The sequence below is a fragment of the Engraulis encrasicolus genome, chromosome 13, assembly GCF_034702125.1.
Source record: "Engraulis encrasicolus isolate BLACKSEA-1 chromosome 13, IST_EnEncr_1.0, whole genome shotgun sequence".
NCBI classification, from domain to species: domain Eukaryota; kingdom Metazoa; phylum Chordata; class Actinopteri; order Clupeiformes; family Engraulidae; genus Engraulis; species Engraulis encrasicolus.
In genome coordinates, this window is record NC_085869.1 from 53618691 (window position 1) to 53637713 (window position 19023).

Below are 19023 nucleotides of genomic sequence, written 5' to 3' on the forward strand. Positions count from 1 at the left end.
TTTAATCTTAATATGTGTTTTAATTTAGAAAAAATAACTTTTTTTCCTTCTATAAGAGCAGTCACACCACAGGACACCATAAAATGAACCTAAGCATTGCGTGACAGAAACATTGCAATGTGAAGACATATTAATAGTTAATAGTCACCTTAAACTTCCACAGCACTCTCCAATAACTGAGGTACTGACAGATAGGAGCCAGTCTTTAAGACCCTTGTAGTTGGCCTTGCAGCTGCCCATTCACAAACACTGACATACATGTCACCCCACAGGACGCAATTTGTGTTACGAAATGGAACTTGTAGTACTGTCTTGATTTTTTTTCACATTCACATATCTTAATATCAAGTTAATATTTATGCAATCATGCCAAATGCGTCATACATTATTCAAAATGCTGTTGGTTAATGTATATATATATATTATGTTCTAGGTGTCATTAATGTTACAGTCACACTACATCTTCTTTATTGACATTTGTTTTTAAGAGGAAAAATAACAGTTTTGTAGGCTTTTAACCAATGTTACGAAAAAACAAGGCATCACGTCTCCCACCCAGATACATATGCAACCAAATCAATACATTTTTAATTGCTTTTAATTGTGTCTAATGGTGTTGACAAAAAACAAGGTATGGTCAGAGAAAAACCTGATTTCTGAGGAAAAAAATACAAAATGGGGAGATTGGCCTTGTGCATTTCTGAAAAGCCAAGATCTTAGTCTACGTGGATATACCATATTGTTTTGTAATTCACTTAGGTTTTTTCTTTCAACATTACAACGTGTTTTAGCCACTTTCTCAAGAATCAGTGACTTGTTTGATTATGTTAATTGGTGTACTCACATGAAGGTCACATGCTCAAAACAAACAAAAAGGGAAAAGAGCAGCTTCCCATCTATGACTCTAATTGCATTTTTCACGTCTAAGAGCCGCTCAAAACAGTTGGTTCACCCATGAGCGTCATAGCACTAGTGAGGATGCTGGCTTTTGACACAGAACACAATTGATCTCGAGGGAATACTGGATCACACATCCCATTTGCCGAAAATGTAGACCAGGAAGTTAAATGCGGTAATTGTTGTATTTGCCAGGGTTCTTTTTTTCCAGCTTTATCCTTAAAAGTAGAGGCAGCTTTCTTGCACACCACATAATGTGCACAAAGAGGTAGGCATGTGTTACCATGATATTTTCTTTTTTGTTCTTTTCAAGTTTACAACCTGTAGAGATGAGCCATTTACAGGTATATAGCTTGATTATTATGTGCACACTTATGGCACAATTATGCTGTGTATGCATTAGCAATTCAGAAACAGGACCGCCTAGAAGACTATGTGAGAAAGAGTGTTATTGTGTACTTTTTATTTGGTATATAGGTGTATATTTGAAAACAATAATGGGCTACATCAGAGGTTGGCAAACTCAGGACCGGGGACCACATGCGACCCGCTCAGCCATTTCCAAATTCATATGATCACTCAACTTTCTTAAAAAGGCTGTTGCGAACCAAGTACATGGACTACATCTAAATATATTACAATTTATAATACACTTATTTCTTATTATTGACACGGGCAAGTTGCCTGTGACATCTGGCCCTTCGGTCAGTATTCTACACCCAATGTGGCCCTTGGGCCAAAATAATTGCCCACCCCTAGGCCACATCTTATTTTGTGTTCTAATGAATTAAGTAGGCTATTTTGAATGTAGTGTAGATGCTTCATCATTCTGTCTCCTTCTGAACGCTCCTTGGGGGACTGTAGAGCACCCGTACTACTCTACAGGCTAAAAGTGCCAATGCCAGTGATGCATACTATCCTGTACTGAAGAGTGGCCTTGAGGTCAATAATACATTATATCAACCAAATGTTTTCGTTTCAATGTTTATTATGCAAATAAGGAATAACATACATAAAGGCAAGCTGCATATAGAGGATAACTGCACTTATGTAACACAAAAGGCACATGAAAAGATTTTACATGATATATCTAGTGTCAAACGTTTAAAAATGTGGTACAATATGCAATATAGTGTGTACATAAAAGATATGTAGAAAATGTCATTGGTGTATGTTTATTGTATCTGTATAGCATTAAAATGGGACAGGATATAAAGGTTTAACACATTCTTTGGCAAAACGTATTAAAGCCTTGGACATGGTTGTGCTATGCACAATTTTCATGCACTGTGGCTGCCACTTGTACATGTCTTTGTTATGTTGCATTTCCACGCACACACACTTGCATACACGCAAGCGCACACACTCTCTCTCTCACACACACACACACACACACATACACAGTCTTACATACAAATTTCTTAGGCACATGTAGTACATACCGTATAATAACTGCACATCTACGCTGAAGTGCAAGGTAAATTATTGTTTGATTCACAAGCCTGTGCCTGAACAGAGGTTTTAGCGACGACTGTCTTTTAACTGCATTTACCTGAATGCAACGTAGGCAAAAGGAAAACTTTGAGTTCTTCATTACTTTGTTTTACAAAATACATGTATAATTCATTATTAATTCAAATATACAAAAACACTGACGCTTCAGTGTGTGGGTTGTGGGGAGGGGGAGGGGGAAGACATTTCAGGGAGTTAAGTCAATACAAAATAAATATTTTTGTAGCTGTGACAGTCCATAAGTGCCCCCTTGTTTTCTCTTCATTGCAGTAATACAAGCCTTTGAAGTCAGTCAGTTCAACGCATGTTCGGCGGAATGCACGTCACCATCTGTGCAATGTCCATCTGGTCCCACTCCAGAGCTGTCAGGGGATGAACTGAAGCAGGGTAGGGTGCGGTGGCTCTAGTAGTTGTAGCAGTGCATTGGGGTCGTCTCGGGGAAGGGCAAGGCTCCATTGACAAGGGGAGGCATGGCTGCAGGCTCGCCATTGGCTGTGGGAAGGCGTTGGATCTGAAATTTAAAACAAGGGCATGCACGGGTTAGATTAGTGGTTCTCAACCCCTTTTTGAACAAACGCCCCCTTGACCTCATCATAAACCTTCCAACGCCAACACCCCGCTTTAGACTGTAGAGCCTCCATTGAGAAATGCTTACTTAGATCAAAACAGATAGAATTTGGTTGAACAGTGTTCGGTACTGGCTGCGAAGAGTAACTGTAAAATGATGGTAATTCAACATGATGCAAAAGGACTTAAGTTGAAAAACATGGTCAGCTGATCAACACTGGTCCAATCCTGTGTTGTGTGTTGACATGAGTTAACAGTGTTATGGTTAAGAGCAGAGTAGGTGGAGCGCTACTACTGTAGTGTCCATCAAAACAAACTGGTGCTCTTTGAGGGGGTGCCATTTTCAAAAAAGACGGGAGTAAAAAGATCTTTGGTCCAGGAACTTCAGTTGATTAATGTGGTTTAAAAAAACTTTATCATATGGGCAAACACATTAAAAATCACCATCTTGATGCATTTGCCCATATAATAAGTTTTTTTTTTACCACATTAATATCCTGAGGTGCCTGGACCAAGGATCTTTTTCCCTCCAGTATTTTATGAGTGTTATGGTTATGTTCATTAATAAGTAGACTACTGCTGGCCTTATAAATTACAGTAACATGTGCACTGTCCTTGCGAGTTATAATGACATAAACATAATAACATAAACATAATGAGGACTGTGCAGTGAGGGAAATGCTTGGATCAAACACACAGTAGTAGTTTTTTTTAGTAAATGAAGCCATTATGTACACCTGAGGAAAGATAAATATTCCCCCGACATTCTACACTGGCTACTGAATGTTTTGGTATTATTTGTATTTGTATACTGTTGTAGTCTGTATGTCCAAGTGTTTGATCTAAGGCTCGGAAGGTTTCGTTAAACATTGAGGAGTAGGGTGTGGATAACAAATGAGCCACTTAATACAGGCATATGTGCACTGTGTACATACATTTGAAGTAGTACAGGGACACTGGTCATCTGGGGCCTGTACTAAGAGGTTGGTTCAGGATTAAAGCAGGTTAAGTGAAGATGTATGTCAACTTAGTAAGTTACTAAGAAAATGAGGACTCCAGACTCTTCTATTACATGATTTACCCCTTAACTTAACCAGCTCCTCAGTAACCCCCCAACGCCCCCCCCCATCATGGTGGGCATTCTGATTCATACCAAAACATATACACATCTGCTGGTTTACCTGTGTTTGTCCGTTGCAGTTCAGGTACTGCTGAAGTATGGCGTCAGAGGCGGGTGTCTCCGGCGTTATCCCCTGGCAGGCCGAGGGACTGATACAGGCGTTGTCCTGGGGGATAGTTGCTGTGCCAACCACCGGCTTGTTGGTATTCCACTGGAAGTAGCAGGAGCCCTGAGGCGGGCTATGGTTGTGAGGCACTGCCTCCCAGGACAATGGAGGCACGCTGCTGCTGCCAGTGCCCTCCGGTACGGTGTGAGAAAGCCCTTGACTCAGGCAGGCAGCGCTGGACTGGCCGCGTGCCGTGCTGAACATGCAGCTGCTGAGAGGCTGCTGTGAATCGTTGGCAAGAAGGCCCCCTGGTGGCTTGGGCTGGAACTTCTCCTTGACAAAATTGAAATGGCTCTGGCTCTGGCTCTGGCTCTGACCTTGGCAGTTCTGGTTGTTGTTAGGGGCCCATTGCCCGGCTTTGAGGGGCACCTGGCTCGGGCAGTCCACTGGAAACCCGTTCAGGCTGACATTCTGCTGCCCGATCTGTTGCCACAGACCAGCTGTACCCTGAAATGGTTGACTGGCATTGCTGGGGTTGTCACCACCATTGTGGTGGTGGGTATTGAGTCCGCATGCGTTTCGGTGATTCACCTGTTGGTTGGAAAAGTTAGTCCCTGGGCTCGAGAGCGCAGAAGGATTCTGTGGATCCACAGGAGCAGCATTCATTTTCCTCTCAAGCGGGATGTTGCTGGGCTCATTAAAGTTGTGTGGAACTGTACCTGGAACAGACATTGCAAAAGGTGGCTGGCACTGGGACAGGTCCTGGTGGTTCACTTGATTTACTTTGCAACTGGGCAAAGCCTGGTGATTTTGAGGGCTCAGACTCCATCCCTTCGACTTCACCACTTGGCCCACACCTTTACCTGGTCCAGCCCAGGGCGATGAGCTCTCCCATGAAGTGGCCAGTCCGTTGTGCGGGAAAACGACAGAGTCCTTCAGATCTGCCACGCCAAGCGATGGAGGGAATAAGTCATCCAGCTGCAGGTTTAATTGGGCCATTTGGCGCTGATTGCCAGGCACCTGTGGGTCTTTGTCAGCACCGACTCTCGGCGGCGTGAATCTTAGGCTCATCCCCGTCGCTGTTGTGACCCCATTCACACAGCTGCTACTGTGGTTCAACGTCTTCTGTCCCATCTCAAACTGCACACCGCCACCGCCACCAGGCGCCATGCAGCTCTGCGGCGGCACAATGGGGAGCGCATGGGCGTGGGGCGCCAGGCTGTCCTTCAACAGGGTCTCCTCCAGGTAAGCCAAGACGTCTTCGGTGAGGATGTCGTCAAGGCTCGGGGTGCCGTCGCCACCTCCGTTGCTGGGCGTCTGTCCCAGCCTGAGCAGAGCGTTCTCCCAGTCCTTCAAATCCGACTGGTCCACCCTCCCGACCACCCCTTGCCCTTGCTGAACCTCCTCACTAGCCATCTGCTCAATGGTCTCCAGGACAGACTCCAGCATGCTGTCCACCGTCTCGCCAGCAAGCTGCTCGCTCTTCCAGGAGGAGTCGCAGGGCACGTTGACCAGCGCCCGGCTCTCCATGAACACCTTCTCCAGGGATATCTGGGCCTCGCTCTCCGACTGCATGTACGCGGCTTGGCTCTGCCTGTAGAAGCAGCCCAGCAGGGAGTTGGGATGCACGTTGTTGTCCTTGAAGACGTTGGCGATCTTGGGCGCCTTGGTCTGGCCACAGGGCTTGGGCGCGTCCAGCACTGGGGTGTTCTCGTAGAGCACGGCCTCGCCAGTGGTGATGTTGAAGGGGAGCTGCAGACGCCGCTTGCGGAGGTGCTCCTCGCCTTCCTCGTTTCTGGATGGACCACACAGAAGGGCAAAAAAAGCGACAGTGGAAATAGTGTTAGCTTAGTTAAAGTATTTTTGGGGGGCTTTTCAAGCCCTTATTTTTAGTCTCATACGACAGGACAGTGAAGGTGGAAGGAAGCAAATTGGGAGAGACAGACGGGGAAGGGACGGCAAAGGGCCCGGGCCAGGAATTGAACCCAGGTCAGCCGCATAGTAGACGAGTGCCCTACCGTTAGCGCCACAGTAGCGCCAGTTTAGTTACAATGTTACACTGTACATTATTGTGTGCATCTCAACACTGGAATGTGAGGACATCATCTCGGTGTAGAGTTGCAATTACCCTGGCCACCTGCAGAATTTTACACTGACTTTTGACTCCACTGTGGGCAGTTCGACTATCTACACTGTCGTCAGTACTCTATGTGGAGTGATGAAAAGCTTATGCTGGAATTTTGATATACCATTTTTCACTGTGTAGGAGTAGCAGCTATATGTTCCATATACTTACGAAAGGACTCTTTCTCGCGCGATGATGAAGTCCGGTCGGCCATCTTTGTATATGAGTCGTCCGTTAGACTGCACCCACAACCAGCCCTTCTCCTTAGACAGCAGTCTGAAGATGGTGGCGCCAGTCTCGCCAGTCTTCATCACTGGGTAGAAAAGGAAAGAAAAACATGTCCACAAAACAGAACACATCAAATCAGGGGGGTATGTCATGAAAGCAGGCGTGATTAATGTAATATAGCGAAATATCGATCATAATTATATCACAACATATTGACTCAATAGGGCTTTTGCATCACACGTACGATAGTAAAGCAGGGCAGATGTTGTAGAATTTTGCAGTATACATAGAGTAATAAATATATGGCAGACATACTTCTGACGTGGTTGTCAGCGCAGTGCATCATATCGGCGGCATGGACAAACTGATATCCAGACTCGATCCTGTTAAACTCAAACTCCGTGTAGCCAAGTACGACCTCCCCTCTGTTTCCGGAAGAAGAAAAAAATTAGGAGGAGAATTATAATATGAGCATATTCGCTTGAATTTATTTTTGCACAGAATTGTAATGTTTTACAAAGTAAAACTTATAACTGAAAGTCAAGGCTTGACCAGGTATCTCAATGACCCTTTGCCTTTGGTGATATCTAGTGCTAACCATTAGTAGTTATATCCTAATCATAATACACTATAGCTTTTCTTCTCTCTTCTGTTTCTCTACTCTTTAGCACACTGAATGACAAATATGTATGATAAGGAGCTATACACTATAAATAATATTGATTGATTGATGATTGACCCCTATTTGACTGTTTGTTTCCATGTTTGCTTCTATCCCCAAATGATTTGTCAATAAGTCTGTCATTACTAGACTCTCATGGGGGGAATATGAACACTTGTCAACTTTAATAAGAATTCAATGTCACGTGTGTCACCCTGTGCATCGCTTTGGGGCAATCTCTGGAAGCTAATACTGTATCTGTTTTGGAGTTCTAATTACAATGACCATAATTCAACTAATTTGCAGACGAGACTAAATTTGACATTGGATTTACAAGCGAGCATGAGGCACATGCGGTTTATGCTACATTACATTACATTATATTACACTTCACTGACACTTTTCTCCAAAGCCACTTACATATATTTTACACTCAGGGTATTTACTGGTCCTGGAGCAATGTGGGGTTAGGTGCCTTACTCAAGTGCACTTCAGCCAAGGCTGGAGGTGCAGGGAGGGGTAAGGGTGGGATTCGAAACGGCAACCCTCTGATCTTACTGTAAGACCACCTCCCAGACCATCAGACCCTGTCTGTTGTTTGCTGTTTCTTTGTTGTTTTTTTGTACCTGGAGTCTAAGCCCAAGGGGCCAAAGTCCAGCCTGTGTTTGCTGTGGAAGATGACCGTCTTGGAGCGGATCTCCAGGATGGACGGAGGCTGCACAGGTCTGGCCACAGCGAACAGGGCCAGCTGGGGCTGAGAGGGGCCCGTGCCGTTCACAGCGCCCTGGCCATACAGGTACTTCAGCCTGCCCTGGAAAGATAAGGCCTGTGCAGGGATAAAATAAACACACTGTTATTGACAAAGTAGCATGTAGTGCACATACTGCAGCTAACACAGGTGAAGATGCTCCTTTGTCTTGATTGAGCGCCTCTCTCAGTGGACTATACTAAAAAAAAATCAGTCACATTTAGTCCTTGAGTGCGACTCATTTTCTTCTTACTTTATGTAGTGCGCATAAAACATAAATATAATCCTCGTTGATTATGAAAGTGTCATGTAGGTGCTGCACTCCAAAAGGTTTTTTGAGCATGAACAGAAGTCTGCAGTAGCACATTTACTAAGAGCTCCATGACTTGTGCATATGAAGAAAGTGACAATAAAAGCTGACTTGAGCTGACTTGAATTAAAAACATTCAAGCGTAATGAATTGTGACAAAAAAAACAATGAAGCATAATATAGCATAATATTACATAAATCCATCACAAAATAATGATAGATAGATAGATAGATAGATAGATAGATAGATAGATAGATAGATAGATAGATAGATAGATTGATTGATTGATTGATTGATTGATTGATTGATTTATTGATCGATCGATCGATCTCTCACCAGAAAGCCGGAGGAGTTGTCCAAGAGGCAGCGCATGCGGCACACAAAGCTCCTCTCCAGGAAGGAGGAGTTCTCTGGCGGGATGTGCTGGGGGTCATAGGTCATGATGTTCTGGGTGGTGTCGCTGCTTTGTGGGTCTGAAAGCAAAAGGAGAGGTCAAAGCCAGTCCATGCAATGCAAAATGAATTTTCTTTTTTGTTTGTTTGGTTCTCTTTTTTATTTTCTCACAAACCCACTTGCTCTTTTACATACCACTGACAGTCTCATTTTATCTGTCTTTCTCTGTGTGTCTCTCTCTCTCTCTACTACTACAGGTACTACTACTGTCAGTAAGCGACTATCAGATAAATCCTTTTCATCTTCAGGAAATCCGCCCTGGGCACTGTGCTGCGGCTCATCCTCCATGAGCTTAGACTCTAGAAGTCCCTGCCCTGCACTGTCACTTTACCATATTTGCAGGGGTGTAGTCTACATGACATTTGACTGTGCAGCATACATATAGCATATCAACTACAAAACAAGTGATAACCCATTACCCAATCTAAAGATACGTACAGCACAAAATCTATATACACTGGACTCTAATGAAGATGTAGTGTAACATCAGTTAGTCCCCTTGTAGGTTGTGCACCAAAAAAAAGCTATAATGCTCTATGCTCACTCCAATGCAGTGCAATGTAAAAAAATCTATATGCCGCACTGTAGAGAGTGGGACGGTGCAACAGTAGGCTACGGCAGGGAAGCCGACAAGGGGGGACAAAGGGGTCAGTTGTCCCGGGCACCCATAATTGGGTCCTCATTACATTGACTGTATTGCGTGCGGGGGCCTTTCAGATGACTTTGTCCTGGGCCCAGCCAAAGTTGTCAGCAGCCCTGAGCTGCGGTATAACCGTATATCCACCCACCACCAGGAAGAACGAAGTCGACTACTCGTCCTCTCCACTGTGTATTCACTCACCCATGGCTCCTTGGTCCTGGTTGAGGCTCTGCGGGTTGAGGGCAAAGTGGAGCTGGCTGCGAAACAGGGCCCTGTCTTCGGTGTGGATGAGTTCAAACACGCTCTGGTGCAGCACATCAGACTACACGCACCAGAAGAGAGAGGAGAGGAGACACGAGGCGAGAGAGGACAAGACAAGACAAAGCAGACAAAAGAAAAGACAGAAAAGAAAAGAAAAACAATAAGCAAATTATTACTACATTACACACAAGTGACAACATGTTTAGAAATAAACATTTGATTGGCCGATATATTGTGTTATATATACAGACAACTAGACAAAAAAAGCAACATGCTAAATATTACTACATGCCCAACACCAGTGACAAGATGTTTAGAAATAAGCATTTAATTGGGCAATATGCAGCCCTGCTGTGGCGCAAATGGTAGGGCACTCGTATGCTACAGTATGTGGCCGACCCGGGTTCGAATTCCCGGCCCGGGTCCTTTGGCGTCTCTCTCTCCCCACTCGCTTCCTGTCAATAATCTTCACTCTCCTGTCAAATAAAGGCATTAAAAGCCCAAATATATGAATAAATATAAATAATAATAATAATTGGGCAATATGCTGTATTACAGTATGTATGCTGAGATGAAGATGTTGTGGGGGGGTGCTGGTGTTGACATTTGAGCTGGAAGAATGGTTGGCTGGTGTTATGCAAGAGATATGTGTTGGCACACTGTGCCAAGTAATGGAGCTGTGGTAATCCAAAAGATTTGGTGCTGTCATGAAAGTTATTCGACTCACTCCGTTCCCCTGCTTGCTCACAGAGCCCTCATTGAATGCAGCTGCGCATGGTTGCTGTCTTTTTGCCAGTGAGTGTGTGTGCACGTGTGTGTGTGTGTGTGTGTGTGTGTGTGTGTCTGTGTGTGTGTGTGTGTGTGTGTGTGTGTGTGTGTGTGTGTGCGTGTGCGTGTGTGCGCGTGTGCGTGCGTGCGTGCATGCGATTTGTTTTGACGTCCAGGAGTTTTGGTGTGGGGAAGGTGGTATGAAGCGCATTTTTTGCTTTCTGCCACACAATGAAGGGTCAAAGTCAAAGCTTTGTGTCTGTGTGTTTGCCAGCCCATCCATTTCCAATGAAATCGACAATAAATGTGATTGCTAAACACCAGTATGCAGTCACTCACTGTCAGCCCAACCCCTTCCCCCGTCATTTCTCTCTCTCTCTCTCTCTCTCTCTCTCTCTCTCTCTCTCTCTCTCTCTCTCTCTCTGTCTCTCTCTCTCTCTCTCTCTGTCTCTCTCTCTCTCTCTCTCTCTGTCTCGCCCGCCCGCCCGCCCGCACGCACACACGCACACACGCACACACGCACGCAGGTACACACACACAAACTCGCACACAGCACAGATAAACTAAAACCGCAGAGTTCCATTAAATTTCGGGATGTCTATAATAAGCATTTTCGGTCGTAATTCAACTGGCAAATGGAATGAAACAAACGATGAACGGTGCTAACCCTTAACAACATCTGAGTCACTGAATCAATAATAGCTCCACCTCTTGGCTAGACCCCAAGACCAACAGCTACACGCTGTAGACTGAAGAGAAAGAAAGAGCAAACACCGGAGACGAGTAGACCAGACTGGACTACTTTCGCCTGCCTCTCAAATCAACCTCTCGTTGGTTTCGCTTATTGACACGGAACAAAGGCACCTATGGGAGGGTTTCGCGGCGGTATTCTTGATGAAGAGACGTACATTTATCTTGACAGATATATCCTGCAATGATACCGCGTATGGGAGTAAATACAAATTATCTGTACTGTGGTTTCTTTGAGTATGTCTGATCCTGCCAGCTCCTGTTAGTTTGACTGGGGACAAATAGTTATATCAAACTAAGTTACATAGCAGATTTCAAACGGCAACTAGGCATTTCGGGTGGAAAACTCAACGCACATCAGAGTACATCATCAGTGCGCTGTATGAAACATAATGTGCCTGTCATGAAAAATCTTTTATCAACATCCCAACTGTAATCAGGGGATGGAAAAACATTAAGAGTAATGGAAGCGGTGGTGTTCCCTTGCTTTCAGCCCCTATAACCAGCACGCAAGTACTAGCCTCTAATTTAGAGCAAGTCAAAATATGTTGTTGGTCAACAGAAGTATTTCTTCGGAAATATTGTGCTTTTGGTGTGCCAGTATTTAAAGCAACATTGCCTTGTGTGTGAGAGACACTAGTAGAAAAGGAAAAACCACACCAAAAAACTAACGAGGATCAAAAGAACGACATTTTGGTCTTTGCGTGATAGTTCAAGAGAGGGGAAAATGGATGCAGAGAGCTACAGGGAGCTTTAATAGCACATTGACTCCACATGTGTCCCTGAAATATTTCACGTCTCATATTTGTCACAAAGACAGTGAACAAGGCCTGTGACAGACCTCCATGTGACGCGTCATCAATCTGTCCACTTAAGACAAACAGTCAAACAATGGACATATTGTTCACAAATTGACATGTCTAATCCACTTTCAATCCACAATGAACAATCGCTTCAGTAGATTAACATGTGCTGTCAGTGACAACAGATCTGTGTTTTATGGAGCTATTGACCATATTATGGTCATTGATTGATGCTTTTATATTGAGTTTACGTCTTTATTGTCATCTTTTGTTTAATAGAGCCTCCACAAGTACCAAGATATTACTAGTACATATCACCACACACAATAAATAAGACACAATGAGCATTCAACCAAGCTAGCCTACTATTTGAATTATGAATGAGCATTCAACCAACCTACTATGTAAAGTACTGTAATATAACGTGTTCGGTTCCAGAATGTTATACTAAAAACTAAGTCCATACATATTGAACTGTAGGCTTCATTGGTCTTTATTATACGTTAGTGGTAAGGGTGTCAGGCCACTGTACAGCCACTGTAAGCGGTGGAGTGATGTGTGACAATGACCATGGTCTTTCACTTCACTTCACTTCACTTCACTTCACTTCACTTCACTCACCTGATGGAAGCCCAGGTGGTCTTGGATGGAGGGGGAAACGTAGAAGACATATCCCTCGCATGTCACCACCAGTACAACGCCATTTAGAGCCTGTCAAGACAACCAGAGACTCATTTAACACACGCCGCTGGGCATGTATGTGCACATATTTCATTTCACCACTGCTCACCACTGCTACTCAACTGGGGTGCGTTTCTCCGAAGCGTAGTTCTTAGTCAGCTAGCAAGTTAGTTGCCAATGGGAAATTGCATTGCAAACAACAAAGTAGCTAATGTAGTTAGCAATTACGGTTTTGAGAAATGCACCCCTGTCCTACAGTACACTGGGTTTAAATCAACAATAATTAAGGTTTTTATCTTAAAATCATTTCGGGGGCTGATCATACTTGTAACCGTGTGAAAGGTAGCCTGATAAACCAGCCTAAATGGATTGGATGTCTAATTTAACATTTTGCCGTCCAGCAGTTGGCGCTGATTTTCCAGGCTATGTGAAAGGCACTTCCCAATTCGAATAGCCCCTCCACATAGGCAAGAACTACGAAATATGAATGGAGCAGGGGATGTCGCTGTGTAGATACTAGCATGTGAGAGGACTTCTAACCTGTGGAGTGACTGAGGAGGAATGTGATTTAGTGTTGCTTCAATATCAACACACACTGTATATAATGTATACGGCTTGTCATTGAGAACATAAGCAATAATATGTGGGAATGTACACTCCGTCTCCCCTGCTGTATATGGGGGCTATGCACACAGACAGCCGCCACGGCAATGCCATAGATAGCATCTGTGGAATCTGTGTAAATGAGGGATTATCATATTTGGCCAGGGTCAAGATGTCAGGTCAGACAAGTGTTAGTGAAACCCCTCGAAGATATGAGTAAATGATTGAGTGAGCGAGACAGTGCAAGTCCAACACACGCACACACATGTACACACAAACACACAGGCACACGCACACGCACACACACACACGCACACGCACACGCACACGCACACGCACACACACAGGCACACGCACACGCACACAAACACGAACACGTGCGTGTACGCACACACACACACACACAGGCATATTGGCTCGCCATAACATGACTTGAGGGCCAGCTAAGTGGACAGGAGTGCCTGTGAACTTTAACCAGCCACAGAATTGCTGCAATTCCTTTGTGGTTGTCAAACATTCAGGTAACAAGAGAGCCTTGAATGAGTTCTTAAAAAAATAATAATAATAATTGGTAGATAACCCACGAAGATCCGGATTAATGTTATTGACCCATGAAGCCCAATCTTGTGTCAGGCTTGAATATCTGAAAATTTCTCAGGCCTTCCTGTGTCTCAATGTATTTTCAGTTCATTTCACTTATAGGTAAAAGGCAGGCCTAATTGGGGAAAAAAACTTGGCACATGGCTATACAAAAAATTACTGTATATGGACTATTCAATTCTTTATTATATGGCACACACTAAAAGATGAATATTGCACATGGAATGTGTATTAGTGCTTCCTTATACAGTACGACACATGTAATAAAAGTGACCCATTTCTTTTTTACCCCCCACATATAAGATTTGTCAAATCTTAAATGTGGGGGGTAAAAAAGAAATGGGTCACTTTTATTACATGTGTCATACTGTATAAGGAAGCACTAATACGCATTCCATGTACAATATTCATCTTTTAGTGTGTGCCATATAATAAAGAATTGAATAGTCCATATACAATACAAATCATTTTGTAAGTTGTATAGATACATATATATACACATATGTATATGTATATAATCTTACATTAAACTAGTGTGTTTGCTTAACGGTGATTTGCAGAGTGGACAATGATAACCTTTCACTAAAGACAAAGGGTGAAACGTTTTTTTAATGCTCTCTTTATACAGTATACCAAAGAGCTCATTCAGGTGTCAAGTTGTAACTGAACTGAATTTAGGCGGGGGGAAATCGCACTGAACGTGGCACTTTGGCCTATTGCTCTTGCCAGTTGTCCGTCTAACATCCTTCCGTTCTTTCTTAATTTCCGACTTCCCCTGCACGCTGTTTGTGTTGGAGATGTGGGTGCCTTCACCTGAAGCAGCAGATCTCCCTCCGAGAAGCTGGTCGGCGTCGCTCCGCTGGCGTAGCAGCCATTACCGGTGGGACACGGCAGGCTGTTATTCTTCATAGTCACTGTAGCACAGAGGAGAGGGGAGGGAGAGAGGAGAGGGGAGGGGAGGGAGAGAGGGGAGGGGAGAGAGAGAGAGGAGGGGAGAGAGAGAGAGAGAGAGAGGGAGAAAAAGCAGAGAGGGTGGGCAGAGAGAGAGAGAGCGTGCAAGAGTAAGAGAGACAGAAAGAGAAGGAGAAAGATGGAAAGAGAGAGAGGGATACACAGGGAGAGAAAAATAGAGGAAAAAGAGAGGGAGAGAAGCAGAGACGGACAGAAAGAGAAAGACAGGCAGAAACAGAGAGAGAGAGAGAGAGAGAGAGAGAGACACACACAGAGAGAGAAAAAAAAGAGAGAGAGAAGGAGGGAGAGAGTTCACATTAGCACGCGAAGCTGAAAGCAAATATGGGGGAATGAATGGCTGCCCCAACCCGAGACGGTCATACGGCTCTCCTCTACGCCAGAGCCGTGGCAGAGCGCCAGGCAGCTCAGCACAGCACACAAAAAAACGCCCTGCTAGAAAAAAAAAAAGCTTTTTAAAAAATGTGTGTGCACTGGTGCCTCCTTGCAGAGTTTGCATTGACTTTGCCCTACTGTACTGCACTCTGACAGAACAGTGTATTCTGAGACAATTCAAGACAATGGTGGAGAGTACAGTACAACTTTACAGTGTTAATTCAACACCTAGAGAGTCGGACCAACTAGTGTTACATTTGACTCAAGTGTTAAATTTGACTTAAGTGTTGAATCAACACTGCACAACATTTCAACACTGTGCGTGTTACGACCGGGTCTGGAGACTGATGACCCCGTGTACGCAACGCCTACACTGAGATAACTGAGAAGTCCAAGTCAAGTTTACATGGTAACACTTCACTTGACGCAGGCATAGTCATAGGACTGACATGAGGGTGTCATAGCAGTGTCGTGACACAGCCATGGATATGTCAAAAACATTATGTCAATGTCTTAAAGGGACACTGTGTGAGATTTTTAGTTTTTTATTTCCAGATTTCATGCTGCCCATTCACTGTTAACTTTTTCATGAATACCACCACCATCAAATTCTAAGTATTCATTATGACTGGAAAAATTGCACTTTTCACACATGAAAAGGGGGATCTTCTCCATGGTCCGCCATTTTGAATATCCAAAAATAGCCATTTTAAGCTGCAAAAATGACTCTACTTGGACCATACTAGAAAATATTTGTTTATTATTCAGTAAACTTTCATGTAAATATCAAATTTGGTAATGGGCAGCCCAGTTTCAATGAACAGCATAGTTGCAGTACCTTTTCTGACCATTTCCTGCACAATGTCCCATTAAACATTTTATTATAACTGTTGTTATGAAGTGACATTCGGGTATGGTAAAGACAGCCCATACAATGGCAAATGTAAATGTTGAGCCCTAACAATGTAAAATTTTCATTTTCATGTTTACGATTGCTCCATGACTGTGGCATGACACTCTTCTGACTATAAAGACGCTGTAATGTCATACATATGACGCCAGCATCACGTTAAGCGGAACTGTTTATTTAGTAAAGCTCAATAAATGGGACAGCTGACCAAAGTGTTGGACGAGCAGAGTAGAACGACTTGAGGACACCATAAAAAAACACAAAGACAACATGAAAACCAATACCCGAACACACAAGCACTCACAGACACAAACACAGCATGAAAACAAACACACACAACAAACACTCACAGGTCAACACCGTGCCTAGTACGATACATCTTATTCATGCCCAGGGCAACGTGAGGTAGGCCTTCGCAACAGGAGGCAACTGCGTAACATTTCTTCCCTGTGGCTGTGCCTGGAGCACATTGGTTTGTGTTTGTATTTGTAATCTCAAGCCAGGCTATAGCCTGAGGCAGCAGAAGGATTGATGACAAGGCGCAGGTAAAAACAAGCCCCTCCATGACACAACACCACTCAACCTTCTGCAGATTTTTTTGGGCCATTTTTTTGTCTAAATCTGACGCCAGTAGAGGTGGGAGAGGGGATTAAGTGGATCGAAAGACAGCTTCTTAGAAAAAGGAACAATGAGATACCTGCAAACCCCCCGACCAAACACACACACACCTGACCCACAAAACAATACTCTGTGTGTCTGTGTGTGTGTGTGTGTGTGTGTGTGTGTGTGTGTGTGTGTGTGTGTGTGTGTGCACGTGTGTGCGTGTGCGTACATACGCTCGTGCACGCATACGTGTGTGTGTGTGTGACAGAGAAGGGGGCACTGCCTGTCTGATGACTGTCCTACATTATTTTTGTAACAAATAATTTTCCTTAACTTCCTCAAGTAAAAAAAAAACAACCTAAAAAGCATTTAAAATACGGGCACCTTTTCCGTGCTCTTTGCAGTAAGTAAACTCCTCTCGGCAGAGTGTTTTTTCCCCCTGTGGGCCATGCTTGAGTAACTAACTCGGGGCAAAGACAGTCTTGCTCAAACAGCGCCACAGACACTGACAAACAGCCAGTAGGTGTGAGCAACGCATGATTTCTTCATGCCGAATCCTATTCCTAAATCCAGCAAACAGAGGGCCGATTGTTCCCCATTGCCGTTTCTAGAGTCTTGGTAGGGCTGGCTGGGAAATTCTGATAACATCAGTGTGTCCACCACCCTCCCTCCCTCCCCCACTCTCCTTGACTGTGCTTTTAAATATTTCACTGGCCAGGTTCTTGGACGTGGATTTAAGGGCCTGCCTAGGCTTGGACTTGAAACAGAAATTCCAGATAAAAATCTGTATTGAAGAAGAAGAAGAAGAAGAAAAAGTATTTTGGTCCAGGTCCTTAATAAATGCCTGAGACACACGCCATATATGTGCTATTGTCTGCTGTATTAAATCAAAACATATATTTTAGTCATTTCTGCTTTACTGTGTAATCCCTCCACTCGGAATGACAGAATGGTCAAAACTGACGTTCACTTTTGGATCAGTTAAACTGTAACATGTGTATAATAAAGACTTTTGTTTCGATTTGTCGTATGGATGGAATGCACTTCCTTTAGACCCCAAGGACTCTTCTCGTGGACCCCCTCAGGCCATTAACTCAGTGAAATGATGTGGGAAGTTTAACCTCAAAACAGTCTCCACATAATGTGGTTGATCAGACATCTTCTGCTAACTTTCAGCTGGTAAATCGTGCGGGAATTTTAAACCTCACAGAAAACGACCTTTTCCCTTTCTTCTTCTTCTTCTTCTTCTTCTTCTTCTTCTTCTTCTTCTTCTTCTTCTTCTTCTTCTTCTTCTTCTTCTTCTTCTCTTTCTTTTCATTTTTTAAATCAATCACTCCTTTCATTCAGCCATCTTTCATCCATCTATCCCGAGCGCTGCGACTCATCAACTGGCTTCCCACACCAGCTGACGGCTCAGCTCAGCATTTCTAAACAGTGCCGGGCCGGGCGGCCGAACAAAGCCCCCGTCTCTCTCAGTTCAAAGCCGCCACACTGCAGCTCCAGGGCCAGTGCTGACTTGTGAGGCAGACAGGCAGGCAGGCCACACTCCCTCTCACTCTCTCTCTCTCTCATCTCTCCATCTAACGCTCTCTCTCTCTCTCTCTCTCTCTCTCTCATCCCCCTCCCTCTGTCTCTCATCCCCACTCTCTCTGTCTCTCTCTCATCCCCCCATCTACCTCTCTATCCATACCCCTCTATCCATACCTCTCACTCTCACTCTCTCTCTCTCTCTCTCTCTCTCTCTCTCTCTCTCTCTCTCTCTCTCTCTCTCTCTCTCTCTCTCTCTCTCTCTCTCTCTCTCTCTCTCTCTCTCTCTGCTCAGCCAGAGTCTCACCATCAACGAGGATGATGATTGACATGTTCTGGTCTATTGGACTTGTGGACATTATTGATTAGACAGGTGTAGACTAAGTGTTCCGACTGTGAAGTGTGATGATTTGCCCTTTACAACAATGTTGATTCGATCTGTTTACATAGGCTCCTTAGAAGGGCGCGTATGACGGTAACTTAAAAAAGATGCATGTAATCTATGCTACCAACGTATATCGATACTGTACAATATATCGCCATAATGCATATCTCCCAGTGCGAGGGTACATAGCATGTCAAATGTGAGAACAGAGAGAACATTGCTGGAGAGGGTATAGTCTCTCCCAGTCGGTCCTGTGTCTATTTACAATCCACATTTGTAAGAGTGGAACAGGAAAAAAAAATGTAGATCATTAACAGACATGCGGAGTCCGAAGGTTGTTTAAGCTCCCAGTTGTATTTTCAGCAGCCCAAGCTGTAGTGGTGTAGGTGGTGGTGAAGTTGGCTGTCCACAAACTAACAC

At 44.1% G+C, this 19023-nt stretch overlaps 1 protein-coding gene across 1 annotated transcript in view; it reads right to left on the reverse strand.

Annotated features, from left to right (window-relative positions):
- Positions 1–1865: 1865 nt before the first annotated feature.
- LOC134461388 (aryl hydrocarbon receptor-like) overlaps positions 1866–19023 on the reverse strand; it is a 37927-nt gene continuing 20769 nt past the window's right edge. Inside the window, exons 3-11 of the mRNA XM_063214298.1 lie at positions 14648–14748; positions 12572–12661; positions 9570–9690; positions 8612–8748; positions 7843–8042; positions 6871–6980; positions 6499–6640; positions 4158–5997; positions 1866–2920 (exon numbers count right to left, since the gene is read on the reverse strand). Coding sequence (XP_063070368.1) covers positions 2813–2920; positions 4158–5997; positions 6499–6640; positions 6871–6980; positions 7843–8042; positions 8612–8748; positions 9570–9690; positions 12572–12661; positions 14648–14748 — 2849 coding nt within the window. The 3' untranslated portion in view covers positions 1866–2812. The remainder of the gene's footprint in view (positions 2921–4157; positions 5998–6498; positions 6641–6870; positions 6981–7842; positions 8043–8611; positions 8749–9569; positions 9691–12571; positions 12662–14647; positions 14749–19023) is intronic.